The sequence below is a fragment of the Cervus elaphus genome, chromosome 9 (genome assembly GCF_910594005.1).
Source record: "Cervus elaphus chromosome 9, mCerEla1.1, whole genome shotgun sequence".
In the NCBI taxonomy this organism is placed as follows: Eukaryota; Metazoa; Chordata; class Mammalia; order Artiodactyla; family Cervidae; genus Cervus; species Cervus elaphus.
The window spans coordinates 21,492,682-21,515,998 of record NC_057823.1 but is presented as its reverse complement, the minus strand read 5'-3'; the positions used below and the strand labels follow the sequence as shown (position 1 = coordinate 21,515,998).

Genomic DNA, 23,317 nt, shown 5'->3' with positions numbered 1-23,317 from the left:
CCAGCCTAACACCAGATCCCAGTTTTTCTGCTGACTTGACAGTTAATGTCCCCATGGGCCTGAATAACACTCCTCTTCTTGCTTGGAGCATCCCAAGGACGGGGGAGCCTGGTGGGCTGCCGTCTATGGGGTCGCACAGAGTCGGACACGACTGAAGCGACTTAGCAGCAGCAGCAGCAGCAGGCCCTGAGTGGTGAGACAGACCCCGAATGACACTCTTCTAGGCCTTTAGTTGTGAGACAGACCTTGCCACTGGGCCCAGGACCAACCCTTATCCTTCCCAAGTTACTTCCACAAACAACCTAGCCCATCCCCAAACTACACCAAATTTTTTTTTTGTAAACTCCAGGCCTTTCCATGTGATAACACCTTGACCAGTAATGCCCTTTCTATAGGCAAACTCCTACACACCCACAAAACCCCAGCTCCAATGCCCTTTCTCCCAAGAAGCCTCCCCAGGCTCCTCCTGGGAAGGTTTGATTGCTTGTGTGTCAATCAACTGGTCACTGGTGTTTCTACTTGTGGCAAGGGAAAGTGAACTCTGTGGCTTCTTCAGGAGTGACTTTAAGTAAGCCCCTGCCTCCTCCTCTAAGCCTTGGTTTCTCTGATCCAAAAATGGTGATGGTAATGAAGCTAGCTGGGTTCTAAGAGGTGGAGGGAGAGGAGGCAGATAAAGTCTGCATTTAGCACTGGTCTGGGTGCAGAGTCGATGCTTTGGAAACCCACATGGTCACCACTATTACTATGACTGCTTTTTGATACCATCCTTACAATCTGCCTCTGCATCTCACAGGACCCAGCGCAAAGCAAGCATTCTACTTGGCCTCGTTCACGGAGCACAGAGGCTCTGCTTGGCAAAAGCACGGGTCCCCAGGGAGAGGTGGGGACACGTGTTCACATGCGCACATGCAAACTCAGATGCCCACACTTACCTTCTGCGGCACAGCCTCCAATCAGCAGGACCACGAGGAGGCCCACAGGCCTGATCACAGATGCTACACCATGGCCCCAGGCAGGCGCCATGCTCAGCCGTGACCTGCAACCTTCGACCTCCACCCTGGAGGGGGGGATAGCCCCCCAGGTCCCTCACAGAGAGGCCTCGAGCCAAGCGTCAGACGGGGCAGCGTCTGCAGAGATAAACGAAGGGACTGTGAGAGGGGAGCAGCAATCCAGGGTGCCTTCATGGGAGAGGCAGCTGGAGGATCACAGAGGGGCAGAGGAGAGTCATGGGGTTCGAGGATCATGGGGCGATGATGGGACAGAAAGAGAGCACTGAGCCCCTATAATGAACAGAATGTTTGTGTTCCGCCCCCAACAAAATTACGGTGTTGAAATCTAACCCTTCATATGGATGGTATTAAAGATCTTTGGGAGGCAATCTGGTCATGTGGTGGAGCCCTCATGAATGGGATTAGTGCCCTTATAATGGGGCTTCCTGGGTGGTTCAGACAGTAGGAAATTTGCCTGCAATGTGGGAGACCCAGGTTCGATCTCTGGGTTCGAGAAGATCCCCTTGAGAAGGGAATGGTTACTCACTCCAGTATTCTTGCCTGGAGAATCCCATGGATAGAGGAACCTGGTGGGCTACAGTCCATGGGGTCGCAAAGAGTCAGACACGACTGAGTGACTAACACTTTCAAAGGGACCCAGAGAGCTCCCTCACTACCCTCACCATGAGGACACAGCTAGAAGAGGATCATCTATGAATCAGGAAGCGGGTTCTCACCAGACACTAGATCTGCCAGCATCTTGATCTTCGGCTTTCGGCCTCCAGAACCGTGAGAAATGAGAGTTGTTTATAATCCACTCAGTCTATGATATTTTTTATGTCAGCCTGATGGACAGAGACACCCCCACCCTGGCTGGGTCCTGATCCCACTTAAGCCTCAGCTCCAATGGAGCCCAGACCCCAGACCTTGGCTGAGCCTCCCGACCCCAGACTGAGCTCCCCACCCCCCAGAAGTCACTCTGAACATCCAATTCCTCCCCCTCCCAGGCTGAGCCTGTTGAAGGCCAAGGTTCCGGGTGACACTGCCGATTGTCCCTACAACCAGGACCCTTTGGCCACCAGATGGATCCTCCCTCCCAAACACAACCTGCTGGTTCCTGCCCTGTTCTAACACCTATGGCTCCTGTGACCCCCAGAGGAAGCCATTCCTGCTGATCTCCTGCCCCCTCCCTCGGGAGGTGTGGCCACACAGCCCCAGCTCAACCCCACTTCCGAGCCTTTGAACCTACTACGTGCCCTGCTGGGAATGCTGTTCCCCCCAACCCCAACTGCTGCGTGACAGGTCTCAGTTCCATGTCGCTTCCTCTGGAAGCCCTCCCTGCCTCTCATAGGTCAGCCCCCACCCCCATGCCACATCCCACGGCTTCAGAAGTGACTGAGCTCATCCTCCACGGCATTTATCCCAGTTTGCAAGTCAAATGTGAATGTGTATCACCAGTGTCTGTTTCTCCCACGGGAATTCAACCTCTGCTAAGGCAGAAGGGTCCTTCTCAGGACCCAAACCCTGGGACAGCCCCCTCCCCACTGCCCTCCCTAGCCAGGGCACAAGGGAGGGACAGGGAGAGGCCATGCCCTGGGTGGGCCCAGGCCATGGCCACAAGGATGGGTGCCACGTAATGATGGGGCGGCCCCCGTGATTCTGGCTCCCAAAATACCCAGCTGCGGTCACCTCGCCCAGCCCCAGGGGAAGGCTGGGCTGGTGGTGGCCGGGTCATGGTCCAGGGTGGAGAGTGGAGAAGTCAGGATGAGAAGAGTGGGGGCTGGGGGGCTCAACAGGCACACAGTTAGACCACAGTGAGACCAGACAGAGATGGGGGTTGCTTGCACACAGTCAGGTCACAGACAGACCTGGACACACAGTCAGATCACAGACAGGGAGACCAGACACCATCACAGATGTACAGTCAGGTGACAGAGATGGGTCCACATGCATCAGTTCAGTTCAGTCGCTCAGTCGTGTCCGACTCTTCCTGTCCATCACCAACTCCCGGAGTTTGCTCAAACTCATGTCCATCAAGTCGGTGATGCCATCCAACCATCTCATCCTCTGTTGTCCCCTTCTCCTCCTGCCCTCAATCTTTCCCAGCATCAGGGTCTTTTCTAATGAGTCAGTTCTTTGCATCAGGTGGCCAAAGTATTGGAGCTTCAGCATTAGTCCTTCCAATGAACGTTCAGGATTGATTTCTTTCAGGATCGACTGGTTTGATCTCCTTGCAGTCCAAGGGACTCTCAAGAGTCTTCTCCAACACCACAGTTCAGAAGCATCAATTCTTCGTAGTCAAGCCAATAACACTCACAGGCACACGGACAGGCACAAAATCAGGCCCCCAGACACAGGGTTGCAATGGGGCTGACAGCACATGTAAACAGTCAGATCAGAGGCAGACACAGGTCCACGTCAAGATCATAGATCCACAGCTAGGTGAGACACGTACACACAAGATCACAGTCACGTAGGCAATACACACACACAGCTGGGTTGTGGGCAAACATGAACATGGAGGCAGATGCAAGCTCCATGGGGCATGGCAGGTGAAAACACACAGCCCCCAGACTCGGATGTGGGCATTCAGTGGGGCGACAGAGACAGGCAGTCAGCAGACTGAGCTTGCACCCATCCAGACAATATACACCCAGAAACACACAGTCAGACCCCTCTCATCCATGTGTACACACACAGACAGGCATGCGCACAGTCAGACCACAGACACACACTGGGACCCAACTGGTCCGGGATGCGCAGATGGGGAAACGGAAGCCTGGAGCCAGCCACCTCCCCTGGCAATCCCTCTATAGGCCCTTTAAGAGCAAAAGTGGCTGCTGGGGACGGTGAAGGCCCTAGCTGGAGAAATGGCCCCGGCCAGCTGCGGCCAGGGTGACCACAGCAGCTGACGCCACCCACAGATGCACATAGGCTCAGCACCATCTGGGGGACAGGGTGGGGCTCTGGCCCAGACCACTTGGATCGGCAGGTCAGGCCTATACAGAGACTCAGGGAAACCGAGGCAGCAGAGCAACACAGACTACCAAGCCCAGGGTCGCCAGGTCCCCCTGGCGTGGGGGTAAGGTGGGGGTGACCTAGTTCCTGTCTACTCACCTCCAATACAAGTTGGCATGGGCAGGGGTCACCGGCATGAAGGGGCCTGGCCACGATGCTTCCCCTGCCCCCCCATGCCCCATGGGAGCCAAGGGCAGCCACCTTCTAAACTGGGAGGCCCCTAATTACCCGCTGGGCCAACGCCTTCTCAATGACTGGGCAGGATGGGGCTGATCCAGGCACAGGCGGGGCCCGGCCATCAGCTCCTGACTCCCCCAAAGAGGCCAGTCCAGCCTGCTGGGCGTGGGGAGGACAGAGCACTGGGGGCTTTTAAGGCCTGGGGCAGGAATGGGGGTAGGAGAGGATCAGACAGAACACAGAAGGTTCCAAGTTCCAGGTCTCTCAGGCCCCCACCCTCCTTGAAGGATCTTGCTATAGCAAAGCCCCTGGCTCTCCCCCTCCTCTGGCTTCCTGCAAGACCCGGGTGTGGGGGTCTTCTACAAGGGGTCAGAGGAGAAGATGAACAAATCCTATCAGCTCTGCCTTCAAAGTCTAGTCTGAGTCGGTCTACTTCTTACCCTTTTTTCTGTCTCTATCTGGTCCAGTCCCATCACTGCTCACCTGGACCGATGCTGTCATCACCTGCCATGTCTCCTGAACTGTCTGTCCTCCCCTCAAAGCCAGAGGGCGCCAGTGAGCACCCATCAGGTCCCATGCCCCTTCCTTTGAGGGTAAAAGCCCAAGTCCTCCCCACCACTCACAAGGCCCTGCAGGACCCCCTCCACCCACCCGCCCCACTCACTCTGCTCCAGCCACAGGGGCCCCCCGGCACAGTTCCTCCAACACATCTGCCCCAGGATCTTTGCATGTGCTATGCCCACTGCCTGGACCTTAGTACCTCCAGATTTAATGTTAATATAAACGCACCTTCCAATGCAAGAGATGTAAGCCATGTGGGTTCAATCCCTGGGTCGGGAAGATCCCCCAGAGGAGGGCATGGCAACCCACTCCAGTACTCTTGCCTGGAGAATCCCATGGACAGAGAAGTCTGGTGGGCTACAATCCATGGAGTTGCAAAGACTCAGATACAACTGAAGTGACTTACCATGCACACCCATGTGATTACTTGGCTGAGAATTAAAGGGGGAAGCAGGATGGGGGTGGGTGTTTCCACAGAAGGGAACAGCATGAGGAAGGGCAAGGAGCAGATGGGGAGAGATTAGGGCAGAGTGGTGGCAAAGAGGCCTCAGGGGCTCTGAGCAGGGGGGAGGGGACGTGGCCAGACTGGCACCACGCCAAGCCTCCTCTATGGCCATCACACATAAAGCAGCCTGGGTCACCAGCCCCACCACAGCTGAGAAAGAGAAACTGAGGTAGGAGCTTTGGGGCAGCATGATGCAGCTAGATCCCCAAGGTCTTGGAGGATGGTGTGGCCATTAAGAAGGGAACAGCCACCCATGAGAGTCACAGGAAATAACCTGTGTGGCCAATGAGGCTGGGTACAGCGTGTAGAGGAGGGGAGGAGGGGAGGGAGCGGCCTCTGGACAAGGAACCCAGGGCGGATCCCTGCCTGCATCTGTGCCAGGCGCCGAGCTGTCCACCATCCATGCCCAGCAGCTGGGCACCAGTGGGTGCTCAACCTGCACAAATGGGGAAACTGAGGCCCACAGAGGAAAGGAGACTCTGCTGAAGCCCCTCAGCTGGGCGGAGCCTTGGTTCCACAGTCCATGTCGACACAGGACTGTGTCCTTCCCTAGTTGCTGTGTGATCTCGGGAAAATGGATGACCCTCTCTGGGCCTGGTGCTGCTGGATGGCCCCTAGCGGCTCCCAGGCCTTGCTCAGAGCGGGTGAGCGGGCACCCATTCCAGTCGGGCGCCAGGGCGCAGGTCACGCGATCCTGGAGCCAGCTTTGTGTACCCACGCACAGCAGGGAGCATAAAAGGGCGATTATGACCAGCACTGGGCAGCAAGTAGGCTTTGTGTCACCCTCACGAGGCAAGGTCTCCTGGGGGCCTGACGACTCCCTGCTGCCTCTCCCTGCCCCGCTCTGGGTCTGGGCTGTTCTGGGGACCAGGGGGCTCATCTATGCAACCCTGACCCTCAAGGATTTCCCAAGGCCAGGCAGAGGGAAGGCTGGGTAGCTTGTCCCTATTAAGGAAAAGTCCCTCAGGGATGCACAGTCTCATGGTTGTCACACCCACCCCGCCCCCCATGCCTCTCTGGCTCCGTTGCCTCCTTTCTGGGTCCGGGGACTTTCCTGCAGCCTGGAACCCCTTTCCCAGGGCCTCAGATCCCCTTGAGGATGGGCCTTCCTGCCTCCCACCTCTGGCCTCCCTAGGTCGCTGTGTCCCCAAAGGGTGAAGCAGGGTCCAAGCTCTGCCTCTGCAGCCCCTGGTGGGCTCCACGTGGCTCTGGCTGAGGCCTCCTCCCTTTTTGGGGAATCAATGTCTTCCCATGGGAAAACAGGCTCAGGGTGGGGCCAGGTGAGGCTGGCCCTGCTACCTTCCAGGAAGGGGCCAGGCCCAGGGCCCAGGGTTCTGCCTTTAATTGACCATCGGTTTGCACTGAAAGCTGTCCCCAAAGGTCCCCACAGCCAGGAATGGACGGGCAGGGCATCTGGGGAGCCAGGCCCAGTCCCAGCGGGAGTAATGAGTGTCCCCTCCACATGCCCAGCCCTTTCAAGTGCTCCTTGTGCTTCCTTCTGTTTGACAGAGGAGGAAATTGAGGCTCAGAGAGTGCTAGCTGCCGTTGAGGGTCACACACCAAGGTTAAGGGCTGGGTTAAGATCTGAGGCCAGAGACCAGCTCTCAATCAAGCTCAGAGTCCACACTCCCTGGGGGCACACATTGCCAGGATGGCTCCTGCCAGCATGTCCCCCACACCAGCTTCACGCGGGAGCCTGGAACACCAAGATCTGGGTGCACCCCTGCCCTGCTCACACCTGCCAGGCTCCCCAGCACCTCTAATCGGTGTCCTGGGCCTGTCCTGTTCCCTCTTTGCATGGTTCTCAGAACGCACTGCTCTGCTTCGGGCCTCTGGGCCTTTCCAAATACAGGTCTTCCTTCCAGGGGCCCACCTGTCAACTCATCCTTCAAGCTGTAGCCACAGACCTCCCCATCCCAGGCTGAGAGTGGACTTGTCTGGGGACCCATCCTCTGCCCAGTCCTGACCCTCAATCCTGGGCCTGGAAGTAGCTTTGTTGGACTCTGCCCCTCCTCTGTTCTAAAACCTTCATTGGTTTCCATCAAAGTCCATTCAAATCTAGACTTCTAACCTCAGCCACCCAGAAGAGCCAACTACATCACGTTGCATTGCAAGAGCTGTTTGCCCTGTGGGTGTCCCTAGTCATCACCTTTTGGCTCACACAGGGATATTTGTGCACGATGTTCCCTCCACCCAGCACACCATTTCCTCATTCTCCATCCAACCTCAACCTTCACACTCATCCTTGGGTCTCAGTGGAGCTGTCACCTCCTCCAGGAAGCCCTCCTGGATACCTCAGGCAGGATCATGGCCCCCTCTGGACTGTCCCAGTGCCAGTGTCTCCCATCATAGCTCTACTCCTGTCACAGACCTATCAACCTCCAGGATGGGAGTCTTCTCCCCGACTCTAGGAGTGTGCGTTTATTAGATGCCTACTTCATGCCTGGCCCCATTTGATCCATGCCATTCCTGTGTTTACGTCCTTTTCAGAGAGGGAAACTGAGGCCAGAAGAAGCCACCATGTCAGCAGGCACGGGCACAGCCCTGACGTCTGCTCTTGAGTGTAAGGAAACCGCTCAAGCATTAAGAGATGGAGGTGAGGCTCAACGAGGGGCAGACAGGGCTTGGAGGGCTGCGCCAGCCCCCCACAGGGGTGCCCCCTCCCCCAGGAAGCCCCTCTGGGGTAGGAATCTGGGAAGCAGGACTCTCTAGGCAATAAGGGGGGGTAGGTGTCCAACACAGCAGTGCAAAGCAACTATGTTTGTTGTTTTAGTCAGTCAGTCATGTCCAACTCAGCGACGCATGGACTATAGCCCACCAGGCTTCTCTGTCCAGGAAAATTCTCGGGTAAGAATATGAGTGGGTAGCCATTTCCGTCTCCGGGGGATCTTCCCAACCCAGGGCTCAAACCCAAGTCTTCTGTTTGGCAGGTGGATTCTTTACCACTGAGCCACCCGGGAAGCCCCCATAAAGCAACTATACTTCAATAATAAAACTTAAAAAATTAAAACAAAACGGGGGGGGCGGGTAGGATCCAGAAGCATGGGAACTTAGGGACAAGGAGAGAGAAATGGAGAGAGGGTCGGTGGGAGCTGATATACTTGCCTGACCCCTCAGTTTATTAAAGCCACCAAGACGCAGAGAATGTATCTGGAGTTCATAGGCCTGAGGGGCGCAGGGACAAACAAACAGAGGAAAACTTTCTGGGAGTTTTGCGGAGTGGCTAAGAGCAGGGATCCCAGCCACTTACGCCCCTACCCCCATCCCACCCCCGGAGTTCTGTCGCCTCCTCTGCAGAGCGGGTCCCCAGCGGGAAGGATGCCAAAGCCCCCTATCAGAAGCCAGCTATCAGAGAACCCCCTCGGCCCGGGCTGGGAGCGAAGGCTGCCGGGGCCTGGCTCCACCCCCAGGAGGTGGGAGAGGAGGTCGGGCTGGGGGCCAGGCGGGGGAGGGGACCCCACGGAGCATAACGGTCTGGAGTTTTCCAAAGTAACAGACCGACCGGTCTGAATGGGGGAGGCGCGCCAGGCAGCGGTGGGCTCGAGATGTCCCTGGTGGGTACCCAGGCCAGACCGCACGCAGCGGGGGTGTGGAGGGAACTCGGCGGGTACCCCCCCCCCCCGCCCCCGTCTCGGAAGCCTGAGTAGGGGCGAAGAAAGAGACAAAGCCTAGCGCAGACTGAGCCTCGAGGTGGAAGGGGGTCCGGACGCACTCACCCTGAGGCTCAGAGATCCGGGCCCGGGCCCGCGCTGCCTCGGCCGGGCGGCTGCAGCCCTTCCCTGGGTCCGCCCGGAGCGCCGCGCGCTGCGAGTACTCAGAGAGGCCGAGGCCCAGCGAGCTCGGCCTGGGGGCGGGGCGGGGCGGGACCGTGGGCGGAGCCGGCAGGGGGCAGGCCCGGGGAGGGGGCTCCAGAGCAAACCTCGGGCGGGGCCCAGCCGGAAGTAGGGCGGGGGGACCAGTTGGGAGCCAGATCTGTGGACACTGGAAGCCTACGTGGATGGGGGTCCTGTGTCCAGGAGGCCCCCAAGGAGGGCACTGTGTGCCCCCTTCCCGCAGTGTGCACATACCCGAGGGGGCGCCCCAAGGGACACAGCCCAAGAACCTCCCTTTTGAAGGCCAGATGCTAGAGGGCGCCCCCTACCCTGCTCCTCTCTCCCTTCCAGGCGCTGATCGTGGCCATGGCAACGGATAAAGGGACTGGATGCTGGACAGGGCGTCAGAGGGGGCGCCCCAAACAGACCCAAATACAGGAGGTCGAAGAAGGGGCAGAAAATCCCCTCCCAGTCTGGGTTGGATGGCAGAGGCCGCGCCCCCTGCGAACACAGCAGCCCACAGGGTGGGGGAGGGGCGCAGGCACAAAAGAGGCTTCCCTCCTGCTGGGAGTCCAGCAGGGGACTAGGGGTGTTTGGGGGGAGGCGAACGGGAACACTATGTATGGCACAGGCCCCCACCCGAGCCACAACCCTGGGGAGGGGGCGGAGAGCACAGGGCCAGATTGGAAACAGATGGGGCCACCGTGCCAAGCCCGAGACACCCGATCCGGAGGGGGAGGGGAGGACAGGGCAGGGGGGTGGAGAAGGAGGGGTGGCCCCACCCAGGCAGCCAATCCCGGCCTAGGCTGCTGCCCCGGTGCGGGTTTGAAAACTCCGAGGGAGAGGCCGGGAATTCGGAGGCCCGGTAGGTCCTGGGAGCTTGGGGACGTGGTCAGGAAGGGGAAAGAAGTCTGACAGAGACCATGGGCCGCTGCAGGGGGGCGGTTCCCCCGGCTGATCCCATTCCAGGCGAATTCCACCATTGATCCCAATGGCTCAGGACGACTCCCACAGCCAGCGTGTATCAAGATCTAAGTATACTCCAGGCCTTGTGACAGCTCACATCACCCCACCGTCAATCACCCCCATTTTCCGAAAGGGTTAGGGAGAAACAAAGAGAAATGACCAAGGTCAGGAAGAGCAAGGATTCGAACCAAAGTTTGGGTCCAGCGGCTAAGCTCCCTTACCCACGATGCTACAGAAGGCCTGGGGCCAGAAAATGACAAATCACTATCAAGGTAAAGCCCAGGGGTAAACAGCAGAGCTGAAACAGACAGGTCCCAGCCTCTAGAAGCTCACCGCCCAGTGGGACAAAGAACATGGGCTGTGACGGAGGGGTGGGAAGGGGGGTGTGTGCACAGACAGCTGTGGGAGCCCCTGAGGGCCCCACTGTGGGCCCTTCTGCTAGGGACCTGACTACTCACTTCCCAAGGGTGCCATCCATGCCCTGCTAGGTCTACCCCCATCTCTCCCCAGCACCGAATGCACCCTCCCTGGGTGATCTGCCCATTTTTGGGCCCTGCTTTTGCAAAACAGGGCACTTTATTCCACTTCCCCTGGCATTGGGGAGCCATGCATTGGAGAGCCATGCACTGGAGTCTTCAAAATACAGGGCACATGGTAAGTACTCTGAACATCTACAGGCAAACTCTCCACCTGCCCCTTCTACATGGAACACACAGTAGGTGCTGCCAAATGAACACACAGTAGGTGCTGCTAAATGAGAAATGCTCTGACACCTCCTCTCCCCATAACCCTGGGAGGCCCATAGCTGATGCTTCATAGAGGTGGGACAGACACCTGGAAACCCAGCACCTTGTGGGAAGCACACAGGAGGTGCTCTGGGTCAATATGGGTGTGGAATCAAGCGGCAGAACCTCCCCCCTACCCTGGTGTGGTAGGACACACAGTGGGCCCTCAGAGAATGCCCCCAGGAGCATGCTTTGCTTCCATCTACAGGCTGATGGTCCAGGCCAAGGGCTCGTGCAGACCCTGGTTTGAATCCAGGTACATCCCATGTGACTTCAAGCAAGAACCTGCACCATTTGGGGCCATGGTTTCCCCGTCCGAAATACAAAGCAGGCACACAACAGGCACCCGATGAATCCATGTCATCAGGCTGGGTGACCTGGGGCAGAAATGCCTGTCTCTGGGCTACCCAAGCCCCAGGGGGTGGTGGCTGGGGATGTGCCACCCCCTCCCAGGCAGGCCCTACCGTCTGCGCCCTTGCCCGTGTCTCCCTGGAGATGACCTCTTGCTTCCAGGTGAAGGAGGTGACCACAGTGGGGTGGGAACACAGCCACCCCCTAGGTAAAGGTGGAGCCAGACAAGCCCTGCGTCTGCCCTCCCTCAGCTGGGAGGCCCTGTCTGCTCAATGCCCTGAACAAGCCTACCCCCCAGCCCCCATCACAGCTCTGATCATCCCATATGTTAACTGTCTGGACACAGGTCTGTCTCTCCCATCAGATTGTGACCTCAGAGGACAGGGCTGGGTTTGTCTCTGTCTCGATCAGAGTGTGTGCCCCGAGTCGGGTCCCCAGCACCCAGCAGGTTCTCAGCAAACATTTCTGCAAACAGCCAGGCTGGGTTCTTACACAGAAGAGCCCCCCACTCCAAGTTCTACATTCTCGCCAAGATGCTACACTGTGCGGTGCCCTTGTCCCAAAGCAGGGGTCTTCATTCACCCTTTTTTTAATTTATCCATTTTTAAATTTATTTGGCTGTGCCAAATCTTAGTTGCATTATGTGGAATCTTTAGTTGCAGCATGTGGAATCCAGTTCCCTGACCATGGATGCAACCTGGGCCCCCTGCATTGGGAACGTGGTGTCTGAGCCACTGAATCACCAGGGAACTCCCTATCTGCCCTCTTTTTAAAAATGTTTCTTTTTATTTATTTAATGAATTAATTTGCACCAGGTCTTAGTTGCAGCACATGGGATCTTAGTTCCCTGACCAGGAATTGAACCCAGGCCCCCTGTATTGGGAGCATGGAGTCTTAGCCACTGGACCACCAGGGAAGTTCCTATGATGTGCCAGGCCTGGCTGGAGGCACTGGAGATGGAGCAGTGACCAGGACTGAGTAGGATCTCTGCCCTCATGATCCTGATGCTCCAGGGCAGGCAGTGGATGAGAAAGGAAAGCAAGAAAATACACCAGGGTAGTTGTTGCTAAGTGCTATGAAGATGAGCAAAGTAGGGACTTTCCTGGTGGTCCAGGGGTTAAGTCTCCATGCTTCCAATGCAGGGGGCCTGGGTCTAGTTCCCTGTTTTGGGGACTAAGATCCTACATTTGCCTCATGGTGTGGCCAAGTGGGGGAAAAAAAAGAGATGGACAAAGTGAGGGAAGAGGGGATATGTGGTGTGGGATACAGTATTAAATAGGAGGGTCAGGGAGTGGGAAATCAACACTGAGTAGTCTAAAAGAAATCAACCCTGAATATTCACTGGAAGGACTGATGCTAAAGCTCCAATACTTCGGCCACTTGATGAGAAGGGCCAACTCACTGGAAAAGACCCTAATGCTGTGAAAGACTGAGGGCAGGAGAAGAAGGGGGCAACAGAGGATGAGATGATTAGATAGCATCACTGACTCAAAGGACATGAATCTGAGCAAACTCGGGGAGATAGTGAAGGACAGGGAAGCCTGGTGTGCCACAGTCCATGGGGTTGCAAAGAAGTCGAACAGGACTGAGGGAGGGAACGACAAGGAAGGGAGTGGGGAGGTAACATCTGAGTAAGACCTGAAGGAAGTGTTTAAGATAATCGATGTTTAAGAGGAGTGATCCAGGCAGTGGGTACAGCACATGCAAAGGCCCTGGGGCAGAACAGTCTCTGGTGTGGTGGAGGGACAGTAAAGAGACCCCTGTGGCTGAGCAGAGTGAGTAAGGAGAAGAGAAGGAGGCAGTGAGGGGAACAGGACAGGTTGATGCAGGGCCTTAGGCTATCCTGAAGGAGGTGGGCACACTGGAGGGCTGCAGGCAGAGGAAAGGTGGGGTGTGACTCAGGTATTCCCAGATACCCTCTGGCTACTGCATGGAGGACAGACTGCAGGTGGGGGGAGCTGGAGAACCAAGGCAGAGGTGACTGCACTGGTTCAGGCAAGCAAAGAGGGAACTGATCAGGTGGAGGCAGAGATGTGGGGCGGCAGGGTGGGGCAGGGAGGGGCGTGGGCACATTTTGGATAGATCATGAAGGCAGAGCCAAGGAGGTTTTCTAAAGGATTGGTTGTGGGGTACAAGTTAATGAAGGGACTCAGGATGATTACTTTGAGCACTCTGGCCTGCACATGCTGAAGGCTAGAGCTGCTACCTCCGGGAAGCCCTCCTTGACTGCTCGGCCCACCCAGTGCCCCTGAGGGCTGACCCCAGGCGGGAGCCCACAAATCAGTTGCTACATCCTCTCTAAACACACAGGAGGTGGCTGTCCTTGGGATGCAGCCTGGGGCTAAATCACGTCAGCTCCTGCAGCTGGGACATTTGGGGGGTAATTTTTTTTCAAAATAACTTTTCTTCTAATTATAAAATAGGCTCGTGCAGCAGAAAATTAGGGGAAATCAGCATGAAGAAGAAAATAAAAATTGCCCACAATCCACCCCTCTCCTGGAGAAGAACAGTTAGCATGTGGTCATTTTCATTCATTCTTTCCAGAAACACTGAGCACCTACTGTGTGCTGGGTCACTGAGGACACAGCAGTGGCACAAAAAGCGCCCCCCCCTTACCCCGCCCCACCCCCGTGGCTCGCAGATAAGAGGACAAGACAGATACGCACTGAGAAACAAACATCATCACTAACGTAAGGCCAGAAGTACTAAGAGGTTGCAAAAAGAAAACAAAACGAACTGTAAGGCTCTAGAAGGATGGAGGGGTCTGGGGGAACCTCTCAGAAAGACCTTGACAGACAAACTGCCATGGGAAAAGAGTTTCAGGCAAGAGGAGCAGCAAGTACAAAGGCCCTGAGGCTGATTGCCTCTTTCTGGTCTTTCTCAGATGGGTACACAGAGATCACCATTATGAAACCATCTGCCAGGGTCCAGTCCACAGAGTTTAACGGGTCTTCACTCGCTCTCCAGCATAAACAACAGAAAAGGACATCGTCGGACCAAGCTGTGACACCCCTCATTTCCAAGAAGAGGGTGATTCCCTCAGGATGGTCAAAAACCTTTGAGACCTGCCCTGATGTGCCCACCCAGGTAAAGCTGCACCCGGGGGACTTCCCTGGTGGTCCAGTGGTTAAGAATCTATATTGCAATGCAGAGGATGCAGGTTCAACCCCTGGTCTGGGATGATCCCAAATATACTGGGAGCAACGAAGTCCCACTTACTTAGTGGGACTCACTTCAACTACTGAACCCTCGAGACACTAGAGGAGTCCTTGCACCCCAACTAAAGATCCTACATGATGCAACGAAGACCCGGTGTGCTGTGCTATCACCTCAGTCGTGTCTGCCTCTTTGTGATCCCCTGGACTGTAGCCCACCAGGCTCCTCTATCTATGGGATTCTCCAGGCAAGAATACTGGATTGGGTTGCCAAACCCAATGTAGCCATATAAATAAATATTAAAAAAAAAAACACACCAAAAAACTGCACCCTGGACATTCTCAGGCAGGACCCCCCACTCCCAATCATTTCCCTGACTTCACATTTGGGACCAAAATTTCTGAAAATTTCATTTAAGGGCAACCACCAAACTCCACGCACTTGGCTTTGGGAGCAAGAGAGAAACTGGTTGGGCAGCTTCCTGCTTTCTCAGGCTTTGGGGCCCCAGGTTGCCCAATGGGCCCCTCCCCACCCAGCCCAGCATTCATGCCCTGGGGCAGCGAGCGTGTGTCGACCAGCCCGGTGTCCGCCTCGCCCACACTGGCACCATGGCCCTGGCGCCGTGTCTGCCTGCCAGTCACACCGCAGTGAGCACGCTACCTGCCACAGGCACGCAGCACCTCCTCATCTGCCTTTTCCATCTTCTGATTCCCCCAGGCAGGCCTTAGCTACCACTCTCTCCTGGAAAAAGCCGGGGTGCTTTCAGGTGCAGCTGGATCCAGCAAACCTAGTCTTCCCTGTGTCTTCCCCTGCTCAGCAGACAGGAGCTCTGTCCTTCCAGAGGCTCGGGCTAGAACCTGGGGACCGACCCTGACTCCTCTCCTTCCCTCACCCCCACCACATGCTGCTGGTCTGGAAATGCTCTCAAGTCTCTCTCCAGATGCCCTTCCCATCCTGTCTAGCCCCCATTAGTACCCACCTGGACCAGTCACCCCTGTCCTGGTTCCCCAGCTCTGCCCTTTGCTCCACACAATCTGTTCCCTTCCACAGTGGCAAGAGGGCGCCAGTAAGTAACTGACTCAGTTCCCATCCTTCCTCTGCCCCCAACCTTTTAGGCTCCCACCTCCCTCCAGCAAAAGCCCAAGTCCTGCCCTGCTGCCTACAAGGCCCTTCAGGACCTGCCCTGTCCCCTCCCTGCTCTCCCCCCTCCTCCTCCTCCTGCCCCCTCTCTCACTCTTCTCCAGCCTCGGGCCTCCTCACTGTTCCTCTAACTGCCCAGGCACAGTCCTGCCCCAGGGCCTTTGCACATACTGGTTTCCTCTGTATGAACCACCCTTCCCCCACATTTTCACGGCTATTTCCTTCTGTCAACTCAGGTCTCCCTCAAACATTGCATCCTCAGAGAAGAACTGATCACCATGGTCGATCACTGCAACTCAGGTACCACCTCCGTGAGCCTTTATCACATATTCATTCTCTAGCTTTTTTTTCTTGGGAGGGGGCACTTATTTTCATTTGAAATTACTTCTCATTTACTGTCTAGATTCGTGCTGTCTGATAAGGAACCACAGTCATATGTGACTAAATTAAAATTTTAAAAAAGTAAACAAAATTCAAAAACCAGTTCCTCGGTCACACCAACTATGTTTCCAGTGTGGTTCGTGGCCACAGGACTGGCACAGACATCACATATTTCTCTCAGCACAAAAAGTTCTGTGGACAGCTCTGCTGGAAGTGGTGGGAACTGGGAGGGTGAGGCCAGGTCAGTTTCAGCCACTGCTGGGTCCTAGCACCTGGCATGCAGTAGACACTCAATAAAAGGTTTCTGAATGAAAGAATAAACTAATGGCTAAGAGGCCTTGCAAAGTCTGGAGGGGCAGAGGTCAGCAGGTACCATCTGCAGCCACAAATCCACACAGCTCAATTTGAACTTGGGTCTACTTGGCTTCCACCCCAGGCACATTCTGGGGGCTTCTGCTCTGGCCCCAAGGGCAGAAATTTGTGAAAAGCTGCTCCAACCACAGCCAGACTCCACTCTGCAGGCAGGTGCCAATGTGCTGACTCAGTCAGAGGTGGGGGTGGCAAGGGTAGCGCCTCTGCCAGGCCCCCCATCGCCCACCTTGAACCAGCTGTGGCCGCTTTAATAGATCTGGCCACATCCTCTCCGTAAGATGCCTCTGTACCCGCCAGGTCCCCAGTGGGGACGTGTGTGGCATTTCCCCCTCAAATCCTCCCTGTCTTGTTCCCGACTTCTGCCACATCCCAATAACCCTCATTAAATCTTTCATTCAACTGGCTCATGCCGTTCTCTTAAACTAATTTACTTTAGAAACTAAGTCTCTAATGCACAGCTCTAACTGCCTAGCCTTGAAAGTCACCAGAAAAATTATTACAATGAAACTATGAGTCGAGTTCTTCCATTTTCCCTGGATACTGTTGCTAAACCCAGCAGCACAATGGGATTTGGTTATGGAGAGATTGGCAGGTGTTGGTTTTAAAGATCACCCTGTTCCCGACTGAGACTTTCTTCTTGACCTGTTACCGACTGAACAGAGTCACTGCTGGTCCGTGTAGCTCTGTGCCGCCAGATGCTTTCTCCATGGGTCACCCCCCAAAAGCCCCATCCTGGTGGCAGGTCCCTCGGTTCTTGTCCCATCTTGGTCCCCAGAGAGCTATGTGGCCTTTAGCAAGTTCTTGCCCCTGTCTGGGTCTCTGTGTCCTCACCTGTGCAGAGGACAATTGGGTTTTTGGTGCCTGGGACTGATTTTGGTGGGGTCAAGGCCTTTGATGATCAGAGAAACTGAGGCACTGGCCAGAGAGATGCCCAAGACAGGGCTTCATGCAGCATTTGACCGACTTGCCTCATGAAGGTGGGACCCAGCCTTGGTCACTGCTGAAATCTTAGCCATCTATCCTGTAACAGACCCTATTCTGAGTTTTGGGGATGCAGCAGGAACCAGGGCAGACAACCTCCCAGGGTTTCTCTTCTAGGGAGGGAGACAGATGGAGGCAGCCATGCAAAGATGGGGGTGGGGAGGGAATTCTGGGTAGAGGACACAGCACGTACAAAGGTCCTGTGGTAGGAATGAACACACTACGCTCTGGGGAAAGAGAGGGAGATGGGATTAGAGGAGTAAGGTGGGGGGATGTGATGTGAAGAATGAACATATTGAGGCATGAACAATTATCATACTTCCATAACAATTCTTTCACACATGCATTTAAAGAGCACCTGCTGTATACCAGGCCCCAGGCTGAGCACTAGAGACATAAGATGACCCAGGCAGTCCTAGTCCAGTGTCAGGAAGTTCACAGGCTGCAGGGGAGGCAGACGCCAGGGCTCTGGCAGTTAAGAGACCAGAGGTATGATGAGGAATGCATGGGGGTGGGGAGGGCTTCTGGGAGGAGGTGATATCTAAGATGTGAAGGAAGAGGGGAACTGGGAGAAGAAATCTAAGTAGTGCTCGACTGAATGGGAAGAAGTGGAAGTAGGAACCTCAGGCTAAGTCCCACCTCACAGGTGAGAAGCCTGAGGAGCCAGGGGTCTGCTGAGGGCGATGGGACAGCAGAGCTGGTGTCCCTGCCTGACCCAGCTATGAGCTCAGGTGTGGGCATGACCTCTCTGGGCAGTTCCCCAAGTTCTCATGTCCTGGGTGACTGGAAGGCGGGGCAAGGTGACATCTTTAGACAGGGTTGGATCCAGGTCCCAACCCCACCCTCCTCCAAGACTTCAGAATGCTCTTTAAGGCTTAGTACGGGGCAAAGCTGAAGTTCCGATAATTTGGCTACCTGATGCAAAGAGCCAAATCACTGGAAAAGACCCTCATGCTGGGCAAGATTGAGGGCAAGAGGAGAAGGGGACGACAGAGGATGAGATGGTTGGATGGTATCACTGACTCAATGGACATGAGTTTGAGCAAACTCTGGGAGATGGTGAAACACAGGGAAGCCTGGCATGCTGCAGTCCATGGGGTCACAAAGAGTCAGACACAGCTGAGTGACTGAACAGCAAACAATGGGGGAAAGCGCTCTAAACCAAGCCAGGCGCAGAGGAGGCACTCAATGAGCACTCTGGTTCTTATTCCTGGCTCTTCCTGTGGGCCAGGCATCCACAAAGCAGCTCACTGAATCACCTCAAAGACTGGGCTTACTTTCTCCCCATTTTTCAGTTGGAGAAACTAAGCCCTGGAGGTTGGGCTCATAGTCTCACCACTAGAAAATGGCAGAGCTAGGACTTGAACACAGACTGGTTCTCACCTCCTTCCTTTCCCCCCATCCAGGCCTTGGCCTCCCTTCTTCCTGCCTGACTGGAGGTCACCCTGTCCTGGAATTTGTAGCATCTTGAACCTAGCCCAACTGTGACTTTGTAGCTCACATGTGGGCAGGGACTGATAGCCTAATGGAGGCATAAAGATGGACCTCTGGCTCCCAGATATATCAGGTATTACGATTAATAATTAATTATTCCAGGACTTCCCTGGGGGTCCAGTGGCTAAGAATCTGTACTCCCCATGCAGGGGGCCCAGATTTAATCCTTAGTTAGGGAACTAGATCCCACACGCCACAACTAAAAATCCTTAGGTGTGACAACTAAGATTCCTATGCAGCCAAAGAAATATTTTTTAAAGATAATTATTCCCCAGTAAGCAGTGCTCTTCTGGGAGCCATGATGGAGGGAATGCAGGTCTGGGTGAGGGCAGGGGTTTGGACTCAGCAACTGTTCTAGGAGATCTCACCTCCGGGCCTTTGCACTCCCCTTTCGCCTGCTGGGAACACTCTTTCCCGTAAAATCCACCTGTCTCCCTCCCTCACCACCTCTGTTCAAATCTCACTTTTTTTTTTTTTTGGCAGGCACGTGGACTCTTAGTTCCCGGGGCCAGGGATCCAACCCTCCCCCTGCATTAGAAACGCAGAGCCTTAACCACTGGACCACCAGGGAAGTCCCCCTCAAATGTCACTTCTTCAGTGAGGTCTTCTGGGACACCCTCTTGAAAATTCTGCCTCCTACCCTGGGCCCTCCCCAGTCCCTTGGAATTTTTCCCCCTTAAAGCAAACTACCACTCTCTCAGACATTTTCTGTGGGTTTTATCTGTGCTTTGTTTATTCTCCGGCTCCCCAACTGGAGTGCTAGCTCCAAGAGGGCAGGAGATTTGTTCTTTCAAATTCCTCCTGCTGAGGACAGGAAGCAGCTGGTGTGTGGCAGATGCAAAGCTTTGTGGACAGGAGAGCCCCTCTTATCTGCTCCTAGAAGCAACCTCCATTGCTGGTTTGTGTCAATCTCTGCATATCTCTCCCGAGCAGTTACAGACCAAAAGTAACACCAGAATACAGAGTGGCTTTTTTCATCCGTGAAATTGTATCATCTTGTCTGTATCATTTCCCAGCATTCCTCCTTCTTTCAAAAGACACTGTATCTAGTGAGCACACTCATCCCTAGACACTTCCCCTGCTGTGTATAATCTTCCATTACAAGGTTATTACATTCCCCTGTTGATGGACACCTAGGTTGGCTCCACTTTTTATTTTTTCCTCAGTCTTGACCAATGCCTGTGAATCTTTGCGTCCACATCTTCCACATCTCAGGGCAGAGAGATGGGCAGTTGGAGGGTCTGCACCTTCCCTTTGGGGCTGCCAACATCACTTTTAGGAGTTTTTCTGAGAGACACATCCCCGTGAAATGGCATGTGTAGAAAATCCTCATGGCAAAAGACTTGAAACAACCTAAGTGCCCAACAATAGGGGACTGGTTAAATAATGGTGCAAGGGACCAAATAATGCCACAAAAGATTACCATCTTTTAGTATTATGAGACTAGTATCACAGCTGTGAAAAGGAAGATAGAGCCAGATGTATAATTATGAAATCACTTTTAAGATACATTTTTTTGAGAGAGAGGAAAAACAACCCCAAAGTAGGGAACAGCTTTTAAAAGAAGCTACCATTTGGTTAAACCAGGGAACATAAATCTACCCGCCTACTGAATGTTCACTGAACATGTCTAGATAACTGTGCTGTCCAAAACTGTGGCCATGGGCCACATGTGGCTGTTTACATTTAAATGCAATAAAATGGGATAAAATGTAAAAGTTGAGTCTTCATTTGCACCAACCACATTTCCAATGCTCAACAGCACATGTGGCCAGAGGCTATTTTATTAGAAAGCTATCACCAGAGAGTGTTTCTAAAATTGTACAAAAGTTCTGCTAGACAGTGCTAATACAGAGCAGGGGCCAATAAGCTACAGCCCAAGGACCAAATCTGGCCCCCTGGCTGTTTGTGTCAATAAAGCTTTATTGGCATCCAGCCACTGCCATTCATTCACGTATTGTCTCTGGCTGCTTTCATGCTACAACAGTGGCACTGAACAGTATTGATGAAGACTGCTGAAAAGATTTACTATCTGGTCCTTTACAGAAAAAGTCTACCAACTGCTGTCCTAGCAGGAGACTGGTGGCTGCTTCTGGTGAAGGAGAGGGGAGGAGAGCTGCGGATAGGAGGGGAGTGCTGGTAGAGAGACTCTCCCCTGTGTATTCTTCTGTATATCCTCCATTATAGCTCACACGTATGTGTTAGCTGGCCGGAAAATAAAAATAAAAGATGGTGAGAAGTAGCCATGCTGATTTATTCTCCCACTGATGACGCCCAGGGGTCCCCCTCCCATTTCCAATCTGGAAATCATCAAGCTTCATACACTTTTGCCAAGCGGATGGGCAAGAAATGGATCTTGTTGTTTTAATCTGCATCTCCTGGGCAAGAGATGAGGAATCTTTAAATATGAATACATGCTTATCTACTCATCCATCAGACCTCCAACTCTAAAAAGCCAGGGATTCTGTTGATCTCAGTCACCGCAGCATCCCAGCACCCGCGTGGGGCCAGCCAAACAGCTGGAGCCCAATAAATGTGTGCCAAGTGGATGAATGAGGGCCTGAGGGAACAGAGCCCAGGGCTGGGGCTGTATTACAGGCTGGGCATCAGTGGGGACAGCAGTGGGCATCGAACACCAAGCCTAGCTCCTCCAAGGCAGGCTCACCAATGGACCTAGGGCAGGCCTGGCTCCCAAGCAGGCCAGAGCTGGCGGCCCCATGGGCAGGAGCCTGGGGACACCCTTCCCGGGGATGGTGCGGGGGGGAACCTTGGGCTCCAGGCAGGAGAGAGATTATATATTCATCAGAATCTTAAACAAAAGCCCCACGGCCGCCTGTCAGCAGGCTCTGGCTTTTATGGTAATCGGCGATGAATTACCCACAATGCCTGGCCAAGCGCAAGTGGTTCTTGGCCCAGATCCTAAACTAATTTTTATATGTTCGTGTGTATATAATTTCGCTCACTCCCTCCAGTCCCACTTCCATCATTAGTGGAAGCATCAGGGGAGGGGTGAGGAGAGGGAGCAGAGGGAACCCTGGATGTAAAAGCAGAGGGTGCTCATCAAGACCCCCCTCCCCTCCCCGGGCTTGCCTGGCACCAGGCCCTGGACTCAGTGCCTGTGGAGGTGGGAGATGAGTGCCAAGCTGGAGCCAAGGGGAGTCTGGAAACCACCAAGAACCAAAGCTGGCAGCCCCGGGGGGTGGAAAATGCCCAGAGAAGAGAGAGGAGCAAGGTGGGGAGGATGTGTGGGCCCAGGAATGCTGAGCCGAAGGCTGTGCAGCCTGAATCAAGTGCCCTAACCACTCTGGGCTTCAGCCTCCTGGTGTGTGAACCAGACCTCCTTTGTATCTTGAACTGGAGGCTTTTAGTGAATATCTGCATTTCTGCCCTAAGAGCCCCAGTGGAGCTTGGAGCTGGGCAAAGCCCCAGCCCCATCTAAGCCCAAATGTATAGCTGGCTGTGCTCTAAATGCTTTGTACACATTAACTCATATCACTGCTGCCTTCTCTTACCATCCCCATTATACAGATGGGGAAACTGAGGCTGAGAAAAGGATGTGCCACTGGCTTGTTGGTGGCAGGGGACACCAGCCCCACATCACACCCACAGGCTGACTTTGGAGCCACCAGCTCCAGGAGGCCCCCTCCAACACCTGCAGAGAAGCACTTCTTTTGCTTCTGGAAACCTTAGTGGATGTTCTGTTAACACAGGGGTCCCCATGCCTGTCCCTCCCCGTCCTTGCAGACACTCAGGCCAGAGATCTGCGAGCTATCTTCAATTCTTCTCAACCCCACCCTGCACCCACTGCTTGGCCAATCTACCAACTCTTACCAAAAAAAAACAAACAACTCTCCAGAATCCACCCACTTCTCCCCCCTTCCCTGCCTCCATCTGGTCCAGCCCCATCATTGCTCACCTGGGAAAGCACTGCCCTGTCCCCTCCCCCCTCCCCCTCCCTCCCTCCCTCAGCTCCAGCCACTTGGGCTTAGTCGCTGTTCCTTCAACACACCAGGCATGGTCCTGCCCCAGGGCCTTTGCACAGCAATTCTCTCCCACTCCTCCAGGGAACAACTTTAGCCCAGATCTTCACATAATTCACTCTCATTTCCTGCTGGTCTTCACTGAAAGATCACCTCCTCAGAGAGGCCCTGCCTTGATTCCATAGCTAAAATAGTTCCTTCCTTATCACCCACCCCTCTCCCTGGCTCTGTATTTCTTAAAAGCAACCTGTAGCCCTTTAATAAATAATCTATTCATTTGTGTATTGGTCTTCTCCCTGCTACACTTGACAGAGGCAGGGCTTTGTCTTCTGTGTTCTTCACCACTCTATTCCCAGCGCCTTGGCAGAGCCCAGCACACAGTAGATGTTCAATAAATAGAAGAATCTCTAGACCACCCCCAACCCCGCCCCACAGCAGGATTCTGAACCCAGAGGAGGCACTAATTGTTTACTCAACACTCAGAAGCTTTTCCTGGGGTCTGAAAGAAAATTTTAGATCTGAAACTATGAGGGGCTTCTGCAACTAGTCCAGTGGCAGCAGCTAAAGAACAAAAACATCCCTCCTACCAAACCATTCAGAAGCCAGTACGCACTCGCTAGTGGCTGAGGCACTCGTAGGGTGACCAGGT

General features: G+C 54.5%; 1 protein-coding gene across 11 annotated transcripts in view; it reads right to left on the bottom strand.

The window, feature by feature from the left end:
• PTPRS (protein tyrosine phosphatase receptor type S) overlaps positions 1–23,317 on the bottom strand; it is a 109,385-nt gene that overhangs the window by 63,710 nt on the left and 22,358 nt on the right. For 10 of the 11 annotated variants that reach the window (XM_043911870.1, XM_043911874.1, XM_043911876.1 and 7 more), the window contains exons 1-2: positions 8,967–9,112; positions 933–1,127 (exon numbers count right to left, since the gene is read on the bottom strand). In XM_043911870.1, the coding sequence (XP_043767805.1) occupies positions 933–1,023 (91 nt within the window). In that variant the 5' untranslated portion in view covers positions 1,024–1,127; positions 8,967–9,112. Of the gene's footprint in view, positions 1–932; positions 1,128–8,966; positions 9,113–23,317 lie in introns of those variants that run through there. The other variant, XM_043911871.1, reaches the window with a different exon arrangement.